We start from the raw sequence: 25,041 nt of genomic DNA on the forward strand, positions 1-25,041 counted from the left end.
TCTGAGCTTTCCATTTTTTTGGGGATCATCTCTTGTCCTAGCAAAGCGCACCTGCCCAATAATAGTCATTCATCCTGTCGCCCCACTTTTCAATACTGGGGCTCTCAAAGAAAAAAGAAAAGCAAAAAAAAAATCGAAAAAACCCATCTTTCGCTCCTTTCCTCCAAGGGACAGACGTGAAGAAGGAAGGCGCCACTAGGCTACCAGAACCACCAAACACTGCCTACTGAGGACAATTCATCCTTACCATTACCCCCGACTAACCCGCTATCTCAAAGTTCACCCCAGACTTACTGCGAAAACGCACCTGAACTTTACGTTCCCAGGCAACTTTTGAAAAATTTATCGCCCCAAAAGCGAAACATCACGAACTCGAATAAAAACAGAAATCGACCCAAAACACACCAACAGAGTCCTTTTCATCATTTTTTATCGCGGCAAACGACTGTGTTGGTTCTTCTCAGCTTGTTTCGACATTTCGTTTCGTCGAAAACGGATGTCGCACCTACTCATGCCATGACTGAGGTCGGACTCGCCGACCGCCTCGAGCTTCTGCGATTAAAGCGGGCAGAATATAGGTACGACCGATTTCATTCGAAAGCGCGAATTTTTCTCGTCTTTTTGATATCGCTCATGTCGTGCTGATGATTTTTAGCTCAATCGTGCGATCGCGCAAACGCAAGCTGCGCGAACTTTACGCTGTCGCGACCGATGGCGATGGCGCCCTCAATCTAAACAAATTCGACGTCGACGCGCCGCCATCCACCACCGGCGAAACAAAATTCTTGCTTGACACAGACATCTTACAGTACGTGTCCCTCTCGCATATCCCCCGTTGTTTGCATGTTTCCGGCACGCGTCGGCCCTGTGCCGCTCCCACGCGCCCACAACTAACACGTCCGTTTGCAGAGGTCGTCCGCTCAGCGACGCGCGTATCCCGACACGACAAAAGCCCGACCTTGAGACGCTCAAGCAGTTCTTTGCATCCGCGTCTGCTCCCTACCTGAAGGAAGCAGGCATTGACACGCGACCCACCGTCGAAAACGGCGCGCCACCGACACCAACGACACAAGATCACGACGCTCCCTCGACCACCGTTCCCGAATCACATCTTGCGTCAACAAGCGGTCGCAATGTCCAGGATGCTCTTGAGAATGCAGCCACACAACGCCGGTCCCCGGTTCAGGGGACACTGCCAGCATCGGCATCACCAACGGGCGCGGATTCTCAATCCAGGACACCTTTGTTAACTCCCCAGACAACAGCCGGTTTGGCGGCTCTGAACGGCCAGAGGCCAGATGGCATCCCGGACGATGGCAAGGCATCACCCGCCTTGGCAGCAGAGACGGCGACGACCCAACCGGTAGTGAACGGCACGAAACCAGAAGCACCAACGACACCGGCAGCACCCGCAGTTGCGTTTGCGCCACGGGACGAAGATGCGATGGATGTGGACAGCGCGGACGCGAAGCCCGCCAACTCGCCTGACAATGCTGCCAGCGATGCGGCAAAGGCTGGCGACATTCCCTCGTCGCCTGACTCTATCGCCCAGACGGCCACGACGCCCGCGGTACACGACGTGTCAGTAAACACGAGCCCCGATAACGAGAACGAGTCCTACGCCGAAAGCGACGAAAAGGCCGAACTGCGCAGCAGCCAGGGGAAGACGGAGGATCAGAATCTTGCCGACGGGGCCCGCGACGCTACCGTCGAGGCACAACTGCTCCAGGAATCTGCTGCGGCTGGTGAGAGCCAAGCAGCGACCAGCAGGGACGCAAACAAGACAAAACCACAAGCACAGCCGACAACCCCAGCGGCAGCCACTCAAACTCCATCGCAGGCTATGGATGTGGATGAGACGACTGAGGATCCTGCAAAAAAAGAAGCTGCGTCGCAGCCAGCGCCAGCACCGGCAACGACGGACGCGACCAGCTCGGCATTAACCAGACCGACAACGGAGTCGAGGCCGTCCGCATTGAACCACGTGAACGGCCAAGCGGGCTACGTCCACGGGGCTGCCAGCCCCTCTGTTCTCGCCACTCTCCCGACGCCTAAGCCATCGACCGGCGATGCAAGCGAGAATCATACCCTCGGCGATCTGGTAGTGGCGGACATTCGGAAGGACAGCAAGAGAAAGGCGCCGACGGTCTTGTTCGGCAAGCAGAAGAAGAGCAAGCCCGAGACTACGATCGTCCCGTCCAACCTCGCCAAGTCGGAGAACCTGTTCGCCGAGGACTACTTCACCCCGCTCTTCGTGCAGACGTTTGCGCAAAACTCCAAGTGGCTTAAGAACCTCGATCAGTTAGTGCATCATGCGCGGAAGACCATCTCCAGTGCCGACAGCCAAGCATCGATTTTCGACAACCAATCGTGCAAGATCCTGAAGCGCGTCTATCATCTTCAGCAGCAGGATAAATGGTCACTGCGCCAGCCGAAGCGCGCCCAGGAGCCCGTGAGACAAAAGTCGCATTGGGATGTGATGCTGCAGGAGCTGAAGTGGATGCGGACCGATTTTCGGGAAGAACGCAAGTGGAAGCACTCGGCTGCTCGCCGTCTGGCTTTTGCCTGTGCCGAATGGGTCCACGCAACACCCGAGCAACGGAAAGCTCTGCAGGTCGTTGCCCGCATCCCGCCGCGGCGCAGCGCTGAGACGGACGACTTGCAGATGATTGGCAATGCTATGATTGATGCCGCGCACGCGGACGAAGCTCGGGACGCGGCGGCTGGTCTTGACGCAGACGAAGTGGACTTGGTCGACGACGGTGATTTCACGGAAGCTGTTGTTCCGTTTGCGACTACCGTGGCGCCCTCTGCCATTTTCGCCCTGCAAGACGACGCAGTCGTCTTCGAACTCAACCCGTCTGTGTCCTCTGACCGCCTCCTTGCCGAACTGCCCATGTATGGCTCGCCCCTCGAAGTGCCCAAGGCCGACCTGACGTCCAAGGATCAAGATCCAGATGCCGCTTGGCGCCGCCCTGTCGTTCCCGTCAGCAAGTACATTGAGACGCCAATTGTTATTAAGCGGAGACCACTGCTCCAAAAACAGAGCCGATATGCCATTGACGACGAGGACGACGATGACGATGTCGAGGAATTTGTGGACGAGACGCCAGCCGGCGGAGCGACCGACAAGAAAGCGACGCGCAACACAGCTGCAGCTGACAACATTGTCGGGCTGTTCGACCCGAATCTGAAGACGATGCGTGAGCGCTTGCACGCTGGTCACCAGTTTCGCCCTCCGTCTGAATATCCGATGCCGATGCCTGGATTCTATGAGTACCGGCCACCATCGCAATGGACCGTGGCGGACGACGATCAGTTGAAGAAGCTCGTGCGCGAGTACTCGTACAACTGGGCGTTGACGGCGAGCCTTCTTGCCCCCAAGTCGCTCTTTGCGTCAGGAGCCGAGCGGCGCACGGCGTGGGAATGCTTCGAGCGGTGGGTCAGCCTCGAGGGCTTCCCCAGTGATGCATCGCGGTCGCCATACTTCAAAATCTACCAGTCACGGATTGACGGTGCGCAGAAAGCGATCCGCGAGGCGAACGAAAAGGCTGTGGCTGCCGCAGCCGCAGCCACAGCCGCGACCGCAGCGGCGGCGCAGACCAATGGCAGTAGCGGCTCAGCACCACCGCCCCCGACACCAGTGCAAAGACGTCGACCTACTCTTGCTATGCGGGTAGAGCGTCACCGCAACCAGAGGCATCTGGCGACATTTGAAGCCATGCGGAAGCTCGCGAAGAAGCGTGAGGCCATCCAGCACAAGCAGCAGCAGCAGGCAGCCATTGTGGCCACCCGGAAATCAAACGAGCCGCCTCAGCAGCGCCCTGCGATGAAGTCACCGCGGGAGTACAGCAGAATGCGAGCTGAGCGCGACCAGCGGATGGCTGAACGCCTGGCCGAGTTTACGCAGCGGCAGTCGGAGATGCACCGCAAGGTACGATTTTCATTCCGATGCCCTCTTCTGAAAGTGCTTTGGACTTACCTAACATACATATTTGCAGAACCAGTTGATGGCTCGCCAGCAGAACCAGGGCATGGCTGTAGCCGGTCCTGGCGTACCGCCTCAAGTCGCGGCACAGATGGCCGCCGCGAATGGCATGGCCATGGCTGCGCGGCCGAACGTGCCGGTTGCGCCGCACGGCGTCCCCATGCGCAACCCGCAGCAGCCGCGGCCGCGGATGCCCATTCAGAGCCCGGCGAACCCCATGCAGGGCCTGCCACACATTGCGATGAACAGCGCTGGCACGCCCGTCCCGATGACAAGCGTGCAACAGGCCCAGCTGCAGCAAGCCCTGCAGGCGCAACAACGACTCCACATGGCGCAGGCGCAAGCACAGGCTGCGCAGGGTGGCCAGCCCGACATTAACCTTGTCCTGCAGGCTCGGCGCATCCAGGACCAGCAACGGGCCGTTCAGATGCAGCAGCAGCAGCAGCAACAGGTGCAGCAACAACACCAAGTGCAGCAGCACCAACAGCATCACCAGCAACAGCAGCAGCAGCAGCAGCAACAACAACAGCAGCAGCAACTGCACCATCTGCAGCAACAGATGCACCACCAGCAGTTGCAGCAGCTGCAGATGCAACAACTGGCGCAGCAACAGCAGCATCAGCAACAACAGCAACCGCAACACGTACTGAACACCCAACAGCACACACCGCTCGCTCAACACGCCCAACTTGGCCAGCAGGGCCAACACTCTCCACACCTCACCCCGCAGCAGCAACACCAACTACAGCAACAGCAGATCTTATTGCTGCAGCAACAACACATGCAGCAGCAAGCGCAGCAACAGGCACAGGCACAGTCGCAGACGCCGCAGTCGCAGCAACAGGCTCAGCAGGCTCAGCAGGCTCAGCAGGCCCAGCAGGCCCAGCAAGCCCAGCAGCAACAGCAGCAACAGCAAGCGGCCGCACAGCAGGCGCAAAAGGCCCAGCTGGCGCAACAGGGCCAGCCCATGGTGAAGGCGCCGTCTGTGCTCCAAGGCTCGCCGACCGGCATCCGACCGATGAACAACCAGCAAAACTTTATGGCTAACGGCCAGGGCATGGCCGGCCAGTTCAACACTGCCAACGGCGCGCCCATGGGCAGCCCTGTGGGTGTCGGAATGGGCATGGGTGGCCCTATGGCGGCCAACTCGCCCTCGCCGCGCCCAGCGATGCCGGCCCAATCGCCCCTCCCGCCCAACATCATGGCGCAGATTCGCGAGCTGGAGAACGGCTTCCGTGCCAAAAACCCGAGCCTGACTGCAGAGCAGGCTCGTACGATGGCCATCCAGAACTACTCGCAGATTATGATGATGCAGCGTGCTAGCGCCATGCACTCGGCGGCGGGCGGCGGACCGCAGCAGGCACTGGCCGGCACGAGCCCGCGGCAGTACGCGCAGCTGCTCCGAGCCCAACAGGCCCAGCAGGTGCAGCAAGCCGCGTCGGCACAGCACCACGTCTCACAGGCCGCACAACAAGCGCAGGCTGTGCAGGCGGCCCAGGTCGCGCAGATGCAAGCCGCACAAGCGGCTCAAGCTGCCCAGCAAGCACAGCTGCAAGCCCAAACACAGGCTCAGGGTCAGGGTCAGGGCCAGGGCCAGGGCTCGGCCGGATCGCCGTCGAATGTTGCCGCGTCTCCACTGCTTGCCCAGCAACAGCAACAACACCAAGCAGCCCAGCTGGCACGCCAGGCGAATGGCAACAACGCTGTGCCCAATGGCAGCGCCCAGACGCCGTCGAGCTAGAACAAGGGTGTCAGCAGGGAGTCTTTTTAGGGAGTTGCACGGTTAAGCATGAGGCATATCGTGCCTTGTATGTTGTAGTACATTCTTTAGCCACGTATTTGGCTTTTATATTTTTAATCTTTGAAGCGTTTTAATTCCCACCTCGTTTGCCAGCTTGTGATGAGCATGAATGTAGCTGAACGGAAATAGTTTGTGTCGTACTGCTGAGGAATGAAGTTCGACGACGGTACATTCAGTATGATGAAATCTCCTTGATTTGTTGACAATGCGATTAGCGATAAGATAAGCGATAAGACTGGAAACCGATAAGAAAAAAATCTTTAGTGGGCACCCAAACGGCAGGAGGCTGTTGCGCTAGGCGGTCCTCCCCAATTTACAGTGAGTTTCGAGCTTTTCTGGTGATTCTTCTCAAGAAAATAACAACCTCATACGACAAATCCTCAACAATGCAAGCACACGCACCAAAAAACGCCATGAAGAGAAAGCGGGAGGCCAAGGCTTCGGTTGTGGACCCGGAGGTCCCTGCGGCGACCAGACCGAAGACGAAAGCGACGCCGACGCCGACACCAACAACTTCAAAAACTCCGACTTCCATCCTAAAGATGAAGTCTTCGCTTAAGAGCACCACCTCTTCTTCTACTGCCGCTAACGTGGCTTCGACCAGACGGAAAGACAAGACGCCGAAAAGTGCGAAGACGGCAGCCGTGGCAGCGTCAGCACCCGCTCCAGCAACAGCAACGGCATCCGCCAACTCGGTCGTGGCGCTCGGCGATGCACCGGCAGCGCTCCAGATCGTGGCCGGCTCTTACGACCGCACGCTGCACGGCGTCGTGGCCACGGTGACTCCGGCGGGTGTGAGGTTCACCGACACGTTTTTGTTCAACGCACACTCGTCGGCCATCCGCTGCCTCGCCCTCTCGCCGCCGTCGGCACCCATCCCGGGCCAGGGCCAGAAGATCATGCTTGCCACCGGCAGCACCGACGAACGCATCAACATCTACAACCTGTCGGCCCATGCACCGGCTGACGCCTCGGGTCTTGGCGCGTCCGACGAAGAACGGGCCATCATGGCGGCTGTCACCAGCCGGCCAGTCATGCCGATTGCTGAGAACGCCAAGAACCGTGAGCTGGGCACGCTGCTGCACCACGCGTCCTCCATTACCAAGCTCTCGTTCCCGACACGGTCCAAGCTGCTCTCGGCGTCCGAGGACTCGACGATTGCCGTGACGCGCACGCGCGACTGGTCGCTGCTGTCGATGATCAAGGCGCCCGTGCCCAAGGAGGGCATGGGCGGTGGCCTGCGGCGGCCCAGCGGTGACACGGCACCCCCAGGCGGCGCGCCGTCGGGTGTCAACGACTTTGCCGTGCACCCGAGCATGAAGGTCATGATCAGCGTGAGCCGCGGCGAGCGCAGCATGCGGCTGTGGAACCTGGTGACGGGCAAGAAGGCGGGTGTGCTCAACTTTAGCAAGGATTTGTTGAGAGAGCTGGGCGAGGGCCGCTTTGCGACGGGCGAGGGCCGGCAGGTTGTCTGGGGCCGGACGTTTGGCTGTGGGAGTGCAGACGCAGATGCCGATGCCGACGACGGGACGGACGAATACGCTATTGGCTTTGACCGTAACGTCGTCGTATTTGGCATGGACAGTCTGCCACGGTGCAAGGTGCTGAGCGACGCACTCACAAAGACGCATGATTTCTGCTACGTGGAGGTTGGAGACGACCCAGACGCGCCCGCCGCGGACAAAGCGGGCCTGTTTTCGCTCCTGGCCGTGGCCACCGAGGACGGACGCATTTTGCTCTGTTCCACGCGCAACGAGGACTTGGTGGCCGCTCCTGCGTCTGCTACGCCAGGCAATGACAAAAAGGCGGCTACGGCTGCTGCTCCGCTGCCCTCGGGACGTCTGATCGGCCAGCTTGGTGGCAACGCGACGGGCGTCACGGGCCGAGTCAAGGCGTTCAAGATCCTACCTGTCCTGGAGCCCGTAGATGGGGCCGCCAAGGGCGACAAGAAGCGACTACAAAAGGCCTGGTACGTTGTGTCGGCGACGAGCACGGGCATGCTGCGCGTGTGGAAGATTACGGGCCAGGAGCTGCGCCGCGCCTACAAGAACAGCACGGCCATCAGCGCCAGCGGTAGCCCGTTGGCGGCAAAGCCCAAGCAGCTGGGTACGTTGCTCGGCGCGTACCAGACGCCGGACCGCATCACCTGCGTGGAGGCCTTTGTGATGATTCCTCGGCCAGACGGTGTTGAGGACAGTGACGTGGAAGACGATGACGAGGAGGAGGAGGAGGACGACGACGACGAGTAGAGAAAAGATCCGTGGAGAAGCATTTCGGCGTTCGAATTTCATGTTTCATATTTTTCTGTTTTGCTTACTCTTTTTTCATGTTTCATGGCGCCCATATTGATCTTAGTTTGCCTACGTACGTACCCATCAATTTGACAGTTGCTCTGAGACAGGTGTGATATCCGTAAGCACAGAAGCAGCCACGGCGGCCGCCACTGGGGCGACTGAAGGCAAGCAAGCATCGTATTGTCAAGGCAATGCCGAGCTCCGGCTCTTGGCGATATTCTTCGGAGTTGCACAGCTTCGCCGAGCTTTCAAAAATCAGGGCAGTCGGTTGCGAAGATGCATGCAAATACGGGGCGTCTGGGGTGAGATAGCAGAGAGGCGAGAGGAGATTGCTGCAGGAGTCAAGGCGCGTGGGGTTGCATGCATGATTGCGCAGCTGTATTATGTTCTGCAGAGCGGCTGTTTTTTGGTTGAATAAAGTCGACGTTCAGAAATGGTGGTGGAGATGAGGGAAGTAGCATATGTTGTACTCCCTACGTCGTAGTCAGGTCATCAGTAGTGGAGGAGTGGGTCCTAGCTGTGGCGGATCACATGGGCTGCAAAGTGTACTTCGTACAGACGCTTTGCGCGGTGGTTGTGCTCCTGCTTGTTTCTGTTTCTGCTGCTTGCGCTGCTGATCGGCATTGTCTGGGGAAGGCGCGCGTCCCCATGGTCCACAGGTCGTTTACCAGTAGCGCCACTAACAACCTGTGAACCTTTGACGTGCATTCCTTCTGTCTGAACGTCTTGAGGAAGGAGGGGCTCTTGCTCTTTCTACGACGTAGTGAATATTCATGGCAACAGCAGCCAGCCGCTTGACTTGCCAAGAAAGAGCATGTGACAATAGCCCAAAACGAACAGCGGGTGGAAGGGAGACGTGGGTTTTTTGGCATTATGATGCGGTTAACGGAAGGAGCGGATGCGAAGGAGGGCAAGCCAGGAAGGAGTGTTGGGGCGAAGAGCAAGAGAAAAAAAAAGCTAGGAAGGTGCGCCTGGAACGCACATGGAAGCGCATCTAGCCTTGGACATTTCTGCCAGCTTTTTTGGCTTTCGTTTCTGTCTCGTATGCACCAGCCCAGCTCGGGGCTTGTCTGGAACAGGCAATTTCAAGACTCGCAAGGCAACAATTCGCTAGCTCGTACGCAAAAGTGACTGTCAGATACGTACGACGTACTTCGTATGTATTGTTGAATTGCTGTCCCGTAGGCTGGTTGGGCCCTGCCTTCCTGCCGTGGCCCGCTTTTTAGTCCCTCGCCCAGCTCTTTCCTTCCTGGGCGCGCTTCATTCTGTCCCAACCAGCAGGCGCGAACGGTCCGTTTCCTCATATCTGGCGCCTGCAACCATTACAGTCTTGCCGTGCACTCCTCATTTTTCGCTACATCTCCCCCCTCTCTACTCTCGTACTCTTTCTCCTTTTCTTTCTCATTTCTTCATCTCGTCTGTCTCTATTGCATTCTTTGGCATATCCCCCTTCGCATTGCTATTTTGCCTCCCATTGCCGCATTCTGTGAGGGCGTCGCGCGCTTTGCTGGCCGCATGCCTGTTTAAGACACTGGTCTCTCGGACGTCCCTTGCATTGTTTGTCTCGCTTTTGTGGTCTCTGTGGTTTCTCGACCTCTCCGCATCGCATATTAATTATAGGACTCGTCCTCATATCACTCTCTGGCACTGCTCTTGACGTTTTTCACCTGATCCTTCGCCCCACGGCCTTCGACTCCGGCCTCCGTTCATACCTCGCATCAAATACCGACCAACAAAGCTGAAGGCATTTCTACAGCGCCCAACGTTTGTTGCGGACCTGCTTCCTCGCGTGAACTATACGAAATATTTATTGTTTTTCACCCGCTATCTTGAACCGTGCGGCTCGCTTCCGGCTCCCGCTCCCATACACCTAACCATGTCCACCAACGGCCCTCCGTTGGTCGTCCACCAACCGATCCCACGGCGGCCCTTTGTCAAACCCGCCACACCTCCAGAGGATATCTACAGTAGGGATGCCTCGCGACCCGACCGGCGACAGCCGCGGCAGTCCACAGAGGCTGCACAGTTTCTTGACCCGCGGCCGCCGACCGACGCCGACACCAACTTAACACCTGGTGGCAGCGAGTCCATCAGCCGTGCCCAGTCGATTATTAACCTCACGTCGTCCACGCTTTTCGGCATCTTCAGCCCAACAACACCCGGCCGCGGCAGTGTGGGAGGCGGCGCCAGCGGCATCTTTGAGTCCAGCACACCTTGGGGCACCGGCGCCGAGACACCAGCGCGTGAGCTGCTCGCGGAGGCGCCCGGAAACGATGACGAAGACGATGCAGAAGGCAAAAACACGAACGCGTCTGCTGCCGAGATTGACGAAGTGCGGAAGGCATCGCAGTCGCTCATGATGCTGCAGCGTCAGCGGAGACGCGGGGAGAGCTTAAGTGCCGACGCCGTACCTACCATCAGGCTGCAACCGGCGCCTCTTAGCCGCAGGAAGAGCATCCCCGAAGAGCCTGGGCAGTCAACGGGGCCGTCACCGCTGTCCCATATCCTGCTTTTCCTCTCTGTTTTCGCTCGAGCGGTCTTATTGTTCACCCTCGGAATGGGTTACGGCGTTCTCGTGTCCCGTCTGCGCAGCGAGACCCATGTCCCGTTTGATGACCTTGGCGAGTCTACGTCTTCGTCGGCGGATACCAGCCCTGCGACCGAGTATGTCGCCAGCTACGATTGGCGCTACCTGGTGTCGTGGGGTCTGTCGGGCATTGCGCTTGGCACGCTTCTGCCATGGTTCGACGGTGTCTGGGATCGGTCGTTTGGCCGCAATGGTAGAGTGTTGGGCAAGACCCGCACGGCTCCGGATACCGACTGGGCGCTCGTTGTGCGCGGCATTGGTGCCTTTGCTGGTGTTGCATTCGCCATGGTATGTAGTGTCTTATGGTCTCTCTCCCCCTCTCTTTATGCACTACTGAACTAACATATCCACAGCGCAAACTGCCGTGGACGTCAACGATGCAGGCATCGTTGACCCTCGCTCTAGCGAACCCATTTTTGTGGTACCTCTTGGACCGGTCCAAGTCAGGCCTTCTTCTCGCTGCTGCCTTTGGCGTTGTCGGCTCCGGTGCACTCATGATTTTGAATCTTGATTGGATGCCCAACCCGGGCATGCATTCGAGTCCCTACTATGTTGGCTACGGCGCTGGTGTGGGTGGTGCTTATGGTGCCTCCTCCTTCCATCAGAACGGCTCGTCAGCGTCCTCTAATGACGGCAGCGGCCTTGATGCTTCTGCATCAGCTGTCACAGCCGAGACCGCTATATGGATGCTCAGCGTGCTCTTCTGCAGCAGCGTGTGCTTTGGTAACATTGGCCGTCGGTTGTTTTTGCACCCGGTCACAACTGGGCGGTGAGATGTCACTCTTGTCCGCGTTATCATACCCCAATATATCGTGCAACTCTTTTCTCTTAACGCGCCCTATGACTTTGTTCAAACGGTTTGGTTACGGTCTTTTGGTTTACGACCTTTGGTTTACGGAATTTTTTCTTTCTTTTCCCCTATGTTTGCGTCCGTTTTCTTCTTTCTTTTCCTTCCTATACCAGCGCGTTTGAGATACACTCTTGCGCTCGATCCATCATTTCGTTTTCCTTTCCTGCTTTACAACACGACGTTCAAACCGCAGTGCAAATCGCTTGCGGTCCTTTTCCTTCTTCTTTTAATAATCATTTTCTTATTACTTTTAGTGTTTTTTGTCGGCTTTGTTTGGTGGATTTCTTGGAATGATACCCCGAAAATAGCCAGCATATATTTTGGGAAGCAAATGCTCGATCAACGGTTCTTACCTGCACGTATCAACAAGGTACGAGGAGCAGATATTAGTCGCATTTGAAGAGCGTTTACCAATATGGCTTAGTTCTATATGATAGTTATACGAGTGTGTTTGTTGGCATGTCCAGCAGTGTTCTTTTGCAATTATTGAACTACGTAAGCATTATGAATTGCGATCGCTGACTCTGTAATTTCCCTCTATTGTACATTTCCAACTCCGTTGATAAAACGATTCTTCATGTGGGATATCAATCACTCCTTGTTTGCCAAGGCATTCTCTGGAGCATCGTCGCCTGCATCGGCCATCGAGGCGTCCTCTTCTGCACTCGGCTCGGCTGGCTTGGCCTCGTCGGCCGCCGCGTCGTTTGTGGTCTCGCCACTTTCTTTCGGAGCGGGCTTTTTTTTATCTTCGTTGACCTCGCTTGCATCCGCCTTTGCCTCCTCCACGCCCCCCATCGTCTGGTCTGTATCCGTGGCCTCTTCTCTGCCGTAGACATAGTTTCCAAGCTGCGTCGCTGCAGCTGCCACGTCATCAACGTCTATCGTCTTTGCAAAAGTGGGCTGGCCTTCGCCTCCCAGCTTGTCGAGAACCTCCTTGGCCTCCGCTAGGGCGACCTGTAAGTCTGCGTCGGCCTCGTATGCGCCGGCCGCTTTCAGTAAGGATTCGAGAGCCTCGGTGCTGGTCGGCTTCAGGAAGATGTAGCGAGCAGCGAACGCGTTTCCCTGGGCAGCATCGACGCTCTGTATGAGTTAGTACAAGATGCAGAGGAGTGCGAGGTGTTCATGTCTCGGCGGGATACATACCTCGTAGTTCATGAGTACCAGGGGAATCTTGCCAGTAGCACAGGCGGCGTCGATCTGCTTCCGACGAGAGCCGTACTGATGACCAGCCGACTCGCCGAAGCCGATAAACTCATCGCCGTCGAGAAGCAAGTTGAATGCTTTTGATTCGAGATGCTGGAAGTAGCTCTTGGCACCACCGACTGCAGCTGCTTCCGACTCGGTAGCAGCAGCTGGCGAGGGACGCGTCGTGTACTGGCCAACAATGCCAAAGACACCCGGGTTCTGCTCGACCAGCAACTTGGCGACTGCTACGGCGATGTCGTCGGCGGCGGCAACAAGGACTACGGCCTGCTTGTCAGACGGCAGCTTGTCGCTGTCGACAGCATCGCCCGTCACGCCATCCGCCTCGGCGTCCAGCTCGTCTTCGTCCTCCTCGAGGTGACTGCCATCGGCCGTCTTAAAGATCAGCCGCACGTCGTTATCATTGTCAATCTTGTCAAATATCGAAAGGTTTGTCTGCCGCACAATCCGGAGCGCGCGCCACGTCTTGCTGGCCTTGCGCTCCTCGGCCAGCTGTTTCGATGCGTCGGTGTCTGGCATCTCAATCTCAAAGTCCTCGTCGGCAATCTCCCGCTCAAAGGCGTCAAGGGCCGACAATTGGGAGCGGCCCGGTTTCTTGAGCTCGGCCAGAGCCTCCTCGGGATCCTCGTCGTCCAAAAAATCAAGCGAGAAGGAGTTCATATTGCCGGTGCTGCGCCGACGGCGCTGGCCAAAAGCACGCTGGGCGCCCTCCTCGGCGGCAACAAACTCGTCCGCGGAGATGGGGGCTCGCTCGATAGACGGACACGACTCAATCTTCCAACGGACCCAGTTTTTGTCACGCGCAAGTATGGTGTCGACCATTCGCAAGAAGTACGGCCCATCACTGTTGCTATTCTTAATATGATCGGTGATGTCGTGCTTCATTTTTGCGGCCCAGGCAGCATCTTCATTGCTGAGCGTCTGGTCAGAGTAGGTGACGGACTTGTTGGGTGCGTTGGTTCCTGCCAGTTTCTCCTTGGCCTTGGGCGACAGGGACAGCAAAAACTCCATGACAATGAGCGCCTGCAACAGGAAATGGCGCCGGAAGGTCAAATCACTGGTCTGTATCGTATGTCAGTAAAGTAGCAACTTTTATGTGGCCGACGGCCGAGATTTGACTTGCCTCCAGTTCAAACAGGTCCCGGCTCGTGAGGTACTTGGGATTGTACGTATCGGCCAACTCGTCCTGCTCGTCTTCAATGTCCTTCGTATCTTCCCTGGTCCCCTTGGCCTCTTTCAATTCCCTGAGCTCTTTCTCCTCCTTGTCCCGCTTGCGCTTGACGCTCCGCCGTGACTCGTCGAGCTGCCGCTGTTTGCGCGAGTTGTCCTGGCTGCTGATTTGCTGGAAAGTGGCCAAAGTGGCCTCCATGCCGGCCTTGAACTTGCTAAAGTGGTCAGGGTCGAACAGCTTCTTGGGCTGGCTGAAGCTGGCCTGCAGCGACCAGAAGACGGGATAAAGGGCGGCAAAGTCGGTTCTGGGTTTCTGATCGGCGGCAGGGCCAGGTGGTGTCGCAATCGCCGCCTCGTCGACATCCATCTTCTCGGCACCGCCGTCCTCCTCGCCTGTCTTTCCTGCCGGCGTCTCAGCTTCGGCCGTGACCAGCGTCTCGTCATATGTCGTCACATTCTCGACGTGGTACTCGCCGCGCAGGTTGACCGAGCTCTTGTCGCCCAGCGGGAAGACCTGGAAGAGGAAAATGAATACACGGCCACAAAATGGCGTGTCATCAGCACGCGATAAGCGCCGCAAGAGGTCGTTGCAGCTGCGCAGGATAACAAGCTTCGTACTGTTAAAGTACTTGGCGGTGATGCGCTCGCGGCGCGATTCAAGGTAGTCAAACACCTTGCGGCAGCCTGCTATCGTCTGGCTGTCGAGTAGCTCCTCGATGAGCCAAAACAGCAGCGGCGGGTCGCAGTCCACGTTGTCGGCGAGAATGGCCAGAATGTCAAACAGGTTCCAGACACGCACGAAGTCGGGTGAGTCGATGGACGTAGAGGACTGGGATGTTAAGAGGCTGATACAGTACACATCTGATTTTTTTTGAATTTTTTTTTTTTCAAAAAGGGGGACAGGTCACTCACAATGAGCTCGCCAAAGATGTCGCGCGCGGCCGTCTCAACGATCGCATATTGCCGCAGTTTCTTGCCATTCGGATCGTCGAAGCCGGCAAAGATGCGCGCGACGTGGCCGTAGATGTCGTCAAAGTCCGACTTGGCCAGCGTCGGCTCGAGCATTCGGTCCGGTTTGACGGTCTCGGCATGGTCGAGCAGCTCCTGCAGGTACGCGCCGATCGCCTCGACGGCCGGGATACCGTGGCTGTTGATCTCGAGGCCGGGCATCGTGGCCGCGAAAGAAGGGCTACGTCGCTACCGAGCGCGTCCGGAGGGATGTACGAGAATCCGGTACTATATTTCGACGTTGTGTAAATGTTATCTGGGCGCCAGGAAATCGTGGTCGGCGTGCTGGCGTGCGTGAGCGGTGGCTGTCAGCGTTGATGTTAGATTGTCGAGAAGTTGAAGTAGTTGAAGTGATTGAAGTGGATCTTCGGAGTACTGTAGTGCAAAACACTCCAGAGCTGCTTGAGCTAGCCGTTAGCACCTGCCTATCTGTGTGGTTTGAAGTACGACGAGGCTGGCCAATCAGGACGCCCCATTTCAATTTTCTAGCGCGTTTGAGCCACTTCCCGCAGGACCTCTGCAATGCGACGTAACGCGGCTGCTAGGGAAGGTGCGACCGGTCTCTTTCATTGTCAGTGGCATCTCCAAGTAAATACGGCAGATCAGAGGTCGAAAAAACCGTCCAAAACGACAACACAACACAACACTCTGGCTACAGACAGTCCGGCAGACGGCACAACAGACCACACGTCGCGCCCACGACCTCGAACGCGCCCTGTGAAGACACCGCACACGACGGACACAGGCGGCGTTGCAGCCGCACACCGCGACACGCTTCGATCGACGATCCGAGCACGAGTCCTTCTTCAAGGACCAGTCATGCCGCCGGCCAAGAAGCTCAGGAGCGGCGCGGCCTCCAAGGCCAAGGCCGGTAGCAAAGCGACAGCACCGCTAGCAGCCGCGGTGCCCGACGGCGAGTCGGCATTTGCGCGGTTGGCCAAGCTGCACTGGCTCAAGGGCGGCAAATTGCCGGCCAAGGTCAAGGTCAAAAACGACGTGATCAAGGACGGCCTCTGGGCCCCTCTTGAGAAGGATGGCTTTCCGTTCCGTGCACTGTTGTCACTAGAGACGCTGCAGACATTGGAGGGGTAGGTCACCATTCGCGGCGTGGTGTACGGGAGTACGGCTGGAAGGGACGCGGCAAAGAGGACAAGTCAAGACGACGATGCTAACTACTCCTTTCCAGATACTTGTGGCCTGGCTACACCGAGGATGCCTCTGACCAGCACGTCCTGCTCATTGTGCTCATCACCAACGCCAAGAAGCGTGAACATCTCGACACATGGGGCGTCTTTACGGACCGCCCGCTGGACTTTGCGTCGTTTTTCCGGCGGACGCTCACTATGAGCCTCGACACGAGCCTCTCGCTCGCCATCCGCTCGCAAATTCTGTACTTTGTGATCCATGCCTTCCAGAGCCTCGACTGCGCCATTGTCCGTAAAGAGTGCGCGCCTCTCGTGTCCATCTCAACGTGGCACAACATTTCCAATGACGCACGCCGCGACGAGCTGCTCGACCAGACGAACCACCTGCGCAAGGCTTGGCGTGCAGCCGCCAAGCGGTTTGACGCTGGCGACGCGGCCACCCAGGCCCGGCTGCGCTTCGACCGTTCGTGGCTGTACTCACTCGTGCTCGACTTCATCGGCGTGCTGTTTGACGAGACGGGTGCGCAAGACGCCGTGCGCTACTGCGAGCGCTTTGTCGAGTTTTTGTCGGATCTGCAGAGCCAGCTACCCACGCGTCGCTACGTCAATGCGCTCCTACAGGACTTGCACGTGCTGCCTGCGCTCGCCGTGTCGCCCGTCGTCCACGACGAGGCAAATGGTCTCTTGCGCGACATGGCATCGCTGCTCACCCATTACACGTACTTTAGCGTCGACGACCAGACAGGCGCGCAGCTCAGCGAGACCGAGGCGTACGACAAGCACTGTGGGCGCCTTGCCGCCCTGCAGCGCGTCGCGCTCAAGCACTTCAAGGACAAGCTGACCGTGCTGGCGCTTTCCAACTACGGCTCCATCGATAAGCGCGACGAGCTGGCGGGGCTGCTGGCGTCGCTGACCGACAGTGAGATTGTGCAGCTTGCAGACCTACTGCACTTGCGCACCGCGTACCCGCCTTCGTGCAAGGTGCAGATCGGGCGTACGTTCTTGGTAGAGGCGCTGCTCGGCACGTTTGAGAAGCGCCCGACGTTCCAGGACGAGGCACGCAACCTGTCCATTTTGCCGACCGAACAGACCCTCTTCGACACGGGCCTGACGCGGTCCGACAGCTACGACGGGTCGCGACCGCTTGCACTGCCCAAGCTCAACCTGCAGTACCTGTCGGTGGGCGACTTCCTTTGGCGCTCGCTCGTACTCTACCGGTGCGAGTCCTTTTATAGCATTCGCCAAGATATCGAGGCAGCGTTGTTACGGGTCGAGTCTCTGCCAGGAAACGCGGGCGAGACACGTTTCACACGCATCGGCAAGATGGTCATGCCCATTCAGAAGTTATCGTTAGTTGTCTTGTCATATCCTCCTGTTTCCTTTTACTAATCCTTACTAACATATCTTCAGAATTGCACAAGTTGTACCGCCTCTCGTGGGTGACGACCAGCCATCGCTGGTCAAGGCCGAGGTTGCCATCGACTTCCGGGGCGTCAAGGACTTTATGCGACGCGAGTGGGAGGCGCTGCGGCCGGACGACACTGTCTTCTTGATCGCCGTAAACACCAACCAGGCTAGGAATGCGGCTATTACTAACAATCGTAACGGCGCTTCACTGACTGCGCAACAACTCGGAATCACGTCCATTCGCACAGCCGAGGTCATGTATCCGATGGAGCCTGAAAACACCCGTGGCCAGGGCTTCCAGCGCCGTGGACGAGGCGCGCGCGGCGGGAGTGGAGGCGGCGGCGGTCGTGCTGGATATGGGCATCGCAGTTTCGTCAGAAAGCTGCAGGTGCGCCTCGACGCCGCTTCGTTTGTAGAGGACACGAGCCAGTCGTCGGACGGCGCACCCGATGTGTATGACAGCTTCAACCTGATTATCCGGAGGCACGGGCGCGAGAACAACTTCAAGCCCGTGCTCGACTCGATCCGCAGTCTCGTGCTGTCCGACGTGCCACTGGCGCCCTGGCTGCACGAGGTGTTCCTGGGCTACGGCGACCCGGCTGCCGCAACCTACAAGCACCTGCCGAACCGGATCAAGAAGGTCGACTTCCGCGACACGTTCCTCGACTGGCATCACCTGATTGAAAGCTTGCCGGGCAAGACAGTCGAGCCGAGCGACGACGTGACTAGCAGTTTTGGTCCGCCGTACGTGCTGGGCCTGGCCGACAAGCCACCAGCCGCCGAGGTGCTGGCGCCCGCCAAGCCCCCGTCCAAGAAGCGGCGGCGCGACGCCGAACCAGCGTTGATTGCTGACGTGGAAATGCTAAAGGTGTCAACGTACACGCCGCCCAACAATGGGCCGTACCCCGTCGATGCGCCCAAGCTCAACTCGGTGCGGTTCACGCCAGCACAGACCGAGGCCATCATGTCGGGCGTGCAGCCCGGGCTGACAGTGATTGTCGGTCCGCCTGGCACGGGCAAGACAGATGTGGCCACGCAGATCATCAACACCCTCTACCACAACTTCCCCGAGCAGCGCACACTGCTGGTTGCACACAGCAATCAGGCACTGAACCAGCTGTTTGCCAAAATCGCGGCCCTCGACATTGACCAGCGGCACCTGCTACGGCTTGGCCACGGTGAAGAGGAGCTAAGCATTGAGGGCGCCAGCTTCAGCAAGTACGGCCGTGTCGAGATGTTTTTGGAGAACCGCAACCAGTACTTGCAGGAAGTGACGCGGCTGGCGGCAAGCATTGGTGCGCCGGGCGCGCATGGCAACTCGGCCGAGACGGCTGGCTACTTCAACGCGGTGTACATTGAGCCGGCATGGTCCAAATTCAACGACGTGGCCGTGCACACAGACGGCGCGTCGGCGGCCGACATTGTGCAGGCATTCCCGTTCCACAACTACTTTGCGGATGCGCCGCAACCGCTGTTCCCCGAGGACGCCGACCGCGATGCCGTACTGGACATCGCCAACGGCTGCTATCGGCACATTTCTAAGGTGTTTACGGAGCTGGCAGACGTGCAGCCGTTTGAGATTTTGCGACGCGACCGTGACAAGGCCAACTACCTGCTCACCAAGGAAGCGCGCATTGTGGCGATGACGTCGACGCACGCAGCGATGCGGCGTGGCGAGATTGCGGCGCTCGGGTTCCATTACGACAACGTCGTGGTGGAGGAGGCGGCGCAGATCACAGAAATTGAAGACTTTATCCCCTTGGCGCTGCAAAAGGTCAACGCGACGTCCGGCGAGGTGCCGCTGCAGCGCGTGGTGCTGTGCGGCGACCATCTCCAGAACTCGCCCATCGTGCAGAACCTGGCCTTCCGGCACTATGCCAACCTCGAGCAGTCGCTGTTCTCGCGGCTCGTGCGCCTCGGCGTGCCCACAATTAACCTGGACCAGCAGGGCCGCGCGCGCCCGTCGATTGCCGACCTGTACCGGTGGCGCTACCCGGGGCTCGTGGACCTGCCGCACGTGCAGACGGATCCGGCCTTTTTGACGGCCAACGCGGGCTTCCGCTACGACTACCAGTTTATCAACGTGCCCGACTACCGCGGGCGTGGCGAGTCGGAGCCGTCGCCGCACTTTATCCAGAATCTGGGCGAGGCCGAGTACGCGGTGGCGCTGTTCCAGTACATGCGACTGCTGGGCTACCCGGCCAGCAAGATCACGATTTTGACGACGTATGCCGGCCAGCGGGCGCTGATTCGCGACGTGCTCGAGTTCCGGTGCCGCAAGAGCCCCATTTTCGGCATGCCCAAGATTCTGACTACGGTCGACCGCTACCAAGGCGAGCAGAACGATTGTACGTAAAGCCAGGCTCACTCCGGGGCCCTGCGGTACCCTTTTATTTATCTGTTTATTTTATTTTATGCTTTAGCCCGATCACTACTAACAGTTCAGACATCATCTTGTCCCTCACCCGTACATCCCGCGTGGGCTACCTGCGCGACATCCGCCGCCTGTCTGTGGCGCTGTCGCGTGCGCGCCTGGGTCTGTACATTCTCGGCCGCCGCGAGGTCTTTGAGACCTGCCCCGAATTGCGCGAGGCGTTCCAGATCCTGCTGCAGCGACCCGACAAACTTGCGCTTGTCACGGGCGAGCTATGGCCGTCGAAGCGCGTCATTGCCGACGAGAACAAAGCAGCTGCCGGCGGTACGCTGGCCAACGAGGTCACCATGGAAGGACTAGAGCACCTAGGGCAGTACGTCTTTGAGATGACCCAGACAAGGTTGCAGCAGATGCAGGCGGAAGCAGCCAAGACGGCGGCGGCAAATTCTACAGACGGCGATGCGCACGGCCAGGGCCCTGAAGGATTTGACCTGCTGCCAGCGCCAGCCCGGGAGGACGACGGCGAGGATATTGTGGCGCTGCCCGGTAGAGACGACGACGACGACGACGACGATCCGCGCGGTGAAGAAGCCGGCGATGACGACGGGCCGGATCCAGAGAGTGGACACGACAAGAAATGAGGTGGGGGCATGGAGGAGTTGGGAGTTGTCGTATATAGAAACAGAGTGTGCGAGGCGAGCAGAACTAATTTACTGTCCAACATTATTTTTTTTCATTTTGACTTTTGTCGTTATTTCCTTACGTCTCTCACTCTTGAGCATTGTGGCGTACTCGAGGAGGTTCTGAATAGAGTAATTCACCTCGGCAGCCGTTTGACTGCAGAATGCAGCATTCACGAAATGCCTCACCGATTCAATATGACTGGGGAAGTGTCTGCAGGACGTTGCATATTCGCCTTAGCAAAAGCAAACATGACATAGAACGCCCATGCCCATTGGGGCAATATTGTGCTGCGCACACAAACTTTTGTTATAAAAAAAATCCTCTGCAGAAAGGAACAAAAAATAATACCAGATGAACGAGAAGCTGAAGACGATGAGCCACCAACGAGCCACACACTTTGTTGCTCTACCTACCCTTTTTTTTCGAAGTGTTACAATAGCAAGCGATAGCAAAGACGCTGTTTTCGTTCCTTCTGTGGCGATTTGGCAAACCAACAGGGCTACTATAAATACAGTAAAAGGGCCGGAAAAGGAAAATGAGAAAGATGAATGCTACCAAACGAGCCAACAGTTGCGAAGATACCATTGTTTAGGCAGCAAACGACATTGAACGTCTCGATACGGAGTAATACGGCCGGAAGGGCACACAAGATCCAGAAAGAGGATGAAGACTCATGTCGGCTCGACAGCTATGCAATTATATTTTTTGTCTTGTTTACACAGGCCCGGCTCTTCTACCCGCTTTTCTACCCACACCATACAGTCAATTTATTCCTGCAAACAAACGGAGGTGTTGTCGTAATTAAAAAAGGGAAGAAACCCGGCGAGAAGGAAAGCGGAAGACTGCGTATGTATGTGGGATGAAGCACTGGCTAGAGAATGAACGAAAAATTACAAAACAAGAGAGAAAAAAAATCTAAAGGTGGCTGGAGACTATGGATCTATTGCATCGACGGGACATTGTCCTGGTACTCCGTACTGAATAATTATTGAATCAGCCGCACCGTTGAGAGAGTCGACGGCCAGTTGTGTCTGGTTCCCCGGATCGACCGCAGCCAAACACAATATGGCAGAGTATAGCCGGAGTGATATTGCATTTAAAACAGAGACGTACGGGGCACCTTTGTTATTTACGTTGTAACTCTGCTATTTGACAGGTGGCTGGCAAGGGAGACAAAAGAAATGAAGCAAAAGCAAACAAGGAGCGCGGCACCGAAAAGAAGGATGAAAGAAAAAAGAAAAAGAAAATTGACCAGTACCCAATTTGTATACCATCCCTGCGCCCAAGTCCAGGATGCACAGATGCGATGCACCACGCACACACATGCACTGCAAGTCAGGAACGCACCGGCTACCGAACCGAGGGAGACTGCCACCCATGATCATACCCAGGGTAAAACACGCAATATCAGACGAACAACACCCAGCCATGAAATCAAGGCATATCGACATATCAAGACGGGGCGAGACAGGAGGAGATGGTCGAATCTGCGCTGGTTTGTCCCGACAGACGCAATGTCTTGCAGAAGATACAAGGCACTGGCAGCCGTTTCAAGGGGCGAGACGCGGACCCCAAAGAAACGAGGATGAAGGGATTGAAAGGGAAAATAAATAAAATAAATAAATCCAATAAAATACATATGTAAAACGAAGATTAAAAGAAACTCGGTAACACGGTTATTTTTACTCTTTTAAATCTCCTGCTGTCCACTGAACAGGCTCGTCCGTCACCGAAACAACGGCAGACATGGGACGAACAACCCGTTGTTTGAGCGGCGCATGGTGGAATTAATTCACACACACAAAAAAAGAACAGAAAAGAAGCCGAATTGCGGTTGCCCCTTTGCCCAGCGCGCTGTAATTAAAGTGGTGCGACAGGTCATAAAAGTGGCCTAAACTGCCCTGGAAGAGTCCCCTGTAAGGCCCAGCGAGGCCTAAATGTGGGAATAATAGCAACGCCCGGGAAGGCACACGCGCCACGAACAGGCTCCAGTATCCCCAGACACGAGACACCGAGAAAAGACGAGGCCTTGACAATTTAATACCCAAACGACGAGTCATATGTCGCCTCCCAACACGGTCTATCCATTTTGAGATGGAGTCGTAAGAGGACGCGAGAGTACACTCGTTGTGCAGACTGGGTTTTTGCGGGGGAAAAAAAAATCAAAAAAATCGACATATCGCAGACGGAACCGCTCTTTCCATATTTATGTCGCGTTTTCGTTCCACCCGTCGCACTTTCCTTGCCCGCCGCACTGACAGGCCTGCACAGTTACAGCGCAGGGGCCCGCCCCCAAAACATCTTGACGCGCCTCGTCCGGCAGCCCAAACCCAAAACGCGGTTGGCCCCTGTCCGCCTAGCAACGCGGCCCATCCTGTTCCCTGCTCGTTTCCACACTGTCCACGCTCAAATGCACCCACTGCCATTTTCGTCTTGCTCGTCGCTCTTTCCCTGGTTCTGTTCTTCTCGCCTTGCATCTGTGCCCGCTGGGCAGTTGCCTCTTCGGTCGTCCTTCGGAATGCACCGTACTGCACGCTTAAGTGCATGCTGCATTCCTCTGTATCTGTCCCCTTGTAAACCGGGATCGTCCCATTTCTCCCATTTCTAATCCATACAGTCCCTTTCCGCCGCTTCTCATCTCCTCCCCAGCGTCATGGTAACTCCACCTCTGTCGTGCAGCGCCTGCCTTGTCAAGACCAGCGTCACTCCTCCACAGCGGATATGCATTATGCAAACATGACCTGCGCACGCTAGATGTTGGCTGCATCACGTCAGAGTTAGTCATGGACTCGTCCAGAGTAACGGGATGGACACATTGTAGTCTAACGTTTGTACGTCGTTCGTTGTCCACCTGTCGGGTTGGTCGGTGGTGAACAACGATGCAGTGTGCCGCGTTTTATCTTGGTCATTCATGGCTATGACGCAGAGACAGGAGCTTGTGCGTGTGCTGTTGCCTACAAACGCGGACTTGAGCCTCCCAATCTCCAATCTCCATTGTGACTCGTATCTGCCAGTCCTCTAGTCATCTGGCTTGGTCTGTGGCTGTTCTTCTCTTACAAGAAAGCTCTTGACTAGCGCAGGTTGCAAATCGCACAAACCGATTGCCACCGCTCCGAGCTCTGGCTGACTGGTCCGCCCCGAGACAGCTGTCCGCTCTGTGACATACAGCGTTAAATTGTAGTCGCGTCACGGAAGGGCCATTCGCTTTGTTTTTTCCACCTTCGTTTGCACCTCGTCGCATTTCTCACATATGCAACTTACAGAGCACGACGGAGGCTGAGGCTGCAGCTGAAGACACATCGTAGGCTGAAGAGCGATGCTGTGCTACTGCGGCCCTGAAGAACAAAATGAATGATCCTAGCAGTCAGCGAGAGCAGTATATGCTGCTACTAAGAATGGCTGCTCGAATTGACAAAGTACACAAAATGTACGAGATCCTCTGATAATGCTTATATCCGCTGGAGGCTACTGCGTAGCACAGTAATAATTGCACGTATTACAGCGCTCGAAAACAGCATTTGCGAATAAGGGAGCCAGGGCCGCACTCAGTACCTCCTTCCTACTAATGTGCGGGTGGAGTGACTTGTTATGTCCGTTCGCGTCCGTCCTTCCTTTCTTGGGTGAACCTAATCGCTGCGCTAGGATTTGCATGGCCCGTGCCCCCATGTGCGCGAGGGAAAAAAATTGGGCATGGGGGGAAGGGGCCTAAAAAATACCTAAATAATAGCACCCCAAGAAATTTAAAAATAAAAAATAAAAATAAAAAATTGGTCGCCCGCGCTGGCGCGACCCAGCACTATTACCACTTGCCCACCACCTGGACTCGCACCTTCTCCCTCCCCTTCCAACGATTTTCTGGGTGGAGAACGGGCCACTCGCCTCCCGCCTTCCTCCAAAAAAAATTTGTCCCTTCCCTTTTCTCCTTCTCGTGCCTTCGCCGCTTCTTCGTTTTTCTTCCCCCTTTCACGACCTCAAGTGAATCCATCACAACTTTATTCCCTCCCCCCCCCCCGAGAAGAAAACATTATCACAGAACGCAGCTTCGCGCATCTGTGGTATTTTCTTCCCTTTCCCCCAGTCCCTCATTTTCACCTCTTACCCTTTTTTTTTGCGTTTCTCTTGCGTCCGTTCGTGTACGGGGGCAACAGAAATCCAGCAAAAAAAACAAAGAGGCCTATTTTGGGATTCTTGAATTTGCGTGGAGGCGCAAATCGTCTTTTCTAGTTTTCTTCATCGACCAGCGCGACGTCCTCGTCTCGTCTTTGTTTCTCGTTTCCTTTCGACAGGAAGACAGAACAGCGAACCGACGCCCCGTTCCTCGCCACCGACCTTTTTTTTCCCCCCTTTTTTCGTCGCCGCGACTTCCGTTCATTCTCTGCGCTCCAACCGCGAACTTAATTTTCCGTCACTCTCGACATCCATTCCCTTGACGGTCGAGACACCGCGAAAATCAACGAGAAGCCCATCCTCTCGCGATCGCTCGACGTGAACGACTCGGCTTTTTCATCGCACGATCGGCTTCCATCACAA

General features: G+C 56.7%; 5 protein-coding genes across 5 annotated transcripts; 4 read left to right on the forward strand and 1 right to left on the reverse strand.

Annotated features, from left to right (window-relative positions):
• Positions 1 to 516: 516 nt before the first annotated feature.
• Positions 517 to 5,729, forward strand: SPBR_00028 (myb and hsa domain containing protein; the record flags this gene model as incomplete). Its single annotated transcript, XM_040758349.1, has 4 exons — positions 517 to 578; positions 656 to 808; positions 910 to 3,934; positions 4,002 to 5,729. 4 exons carry the CDS (start codon positions 517 to 519, stop codon positions 5,727 to 5,729), a joined length of 4,968 nt encoding a protein of 1,655 aa, XP_040618178.1.
• A 473-nt stretch (positions 5,730 to 6,202) lies between these two features.
• On the forward strand, positions 6,203 to 8,038 carry SPBR_00409 (protein MAK11; the record flags this gene model as incomplete). Its single annotated transcript, XM_040758728.1, has 1 exon — positions 6,203 to 8,038. One exon carries the CDS (start codon positions 6,203 to 6,205, stop codon positions 8,036 to 8,038), a length of 1,836 nt encoding a protein of 611 aa, XP_040618179.1.
• Positions 8,039 to 9,959: 1,921 nt separating this feature from the next.
• On the forward strand, positions 9,960 to 11,443 carry SPBR_00565 (insig domain containing protein; the record flags this gene model as incomplete). The annotated part of the gene is made up of 2 exons (XM_040758884.1): positions 9,960 to 10,958; positions 11,024 to 11,443. The coding sequence occupies 2 exons, from the start codon at positions 9,960 to 9,962 to the stop codon at positions 11,441 to 11,443; spliced, it is 1,419 nt and encodes a 472-aa protein (XP_040618180.1).
• A 668-nt stretch (positions 11,444 to 12,111) lies between these two features.
• SPBR_00153 (THO complex subunit 1) lies at positions 12,112 to 15,063 on the reverse strand (the record flags this gene model as incomplete). Its single annotated transcript, XM_040758473.1, has 4 exons — positions 12,112 to 12,600; positions 12,664 to 13,785; positions 13,814 to 14,722; positions 14,806 to 15,063. The coding sequence occupies 4 exons, from the start codon at positions 15,061 to 15,063 to the stop codon at positions 12,112 to 12,114; spliced, it is 2,778 nt and encodes a 925-aa protein (XP_040618181.1).
• Positions 15,064 to 15,423: 360 nt separating this feature from the next.
• On the forward strand, positions 15,424 to 20,468 carry SPBR_00031 (intron-binding protein aquarius; the record flags this gene model as incomplete). The annotated part of the gene is made up of 5 exons (XM_040758352.1): positions 15,424 to 15,472; positions 15,560 to 15,989; positions 16,088 to 17,395; positions 17,457 to 19,801; positions 19,900 to 20,468. The coding sequence occupies 5 exons, from the start codon at positions 15,424 to 15,426 to the stop codon at positions 20,466 to 20,468; spliced, it is 4,701 nt and encodes a 1,566-aa protein (XP_040618182.1).
• Between the last annotated feature and the right edge of the window lie 4,573 nt (positions 20,469 to 25,041).

Source organism: Sporothrix brasiliensis (genome assembly GCF_000820605.1).
Source record: "Sporothrix brasiliensis 5110 chromosome Unknown Cont19, whole genome shotgun sequence".
Lineage (NCBI taxonomy): Eukaryota > Fungi > Ascomycota > Sordariomycetes > Ophiostomatales > Ophiostomataceae > Sporothrix > Sporothrix brasiliensis.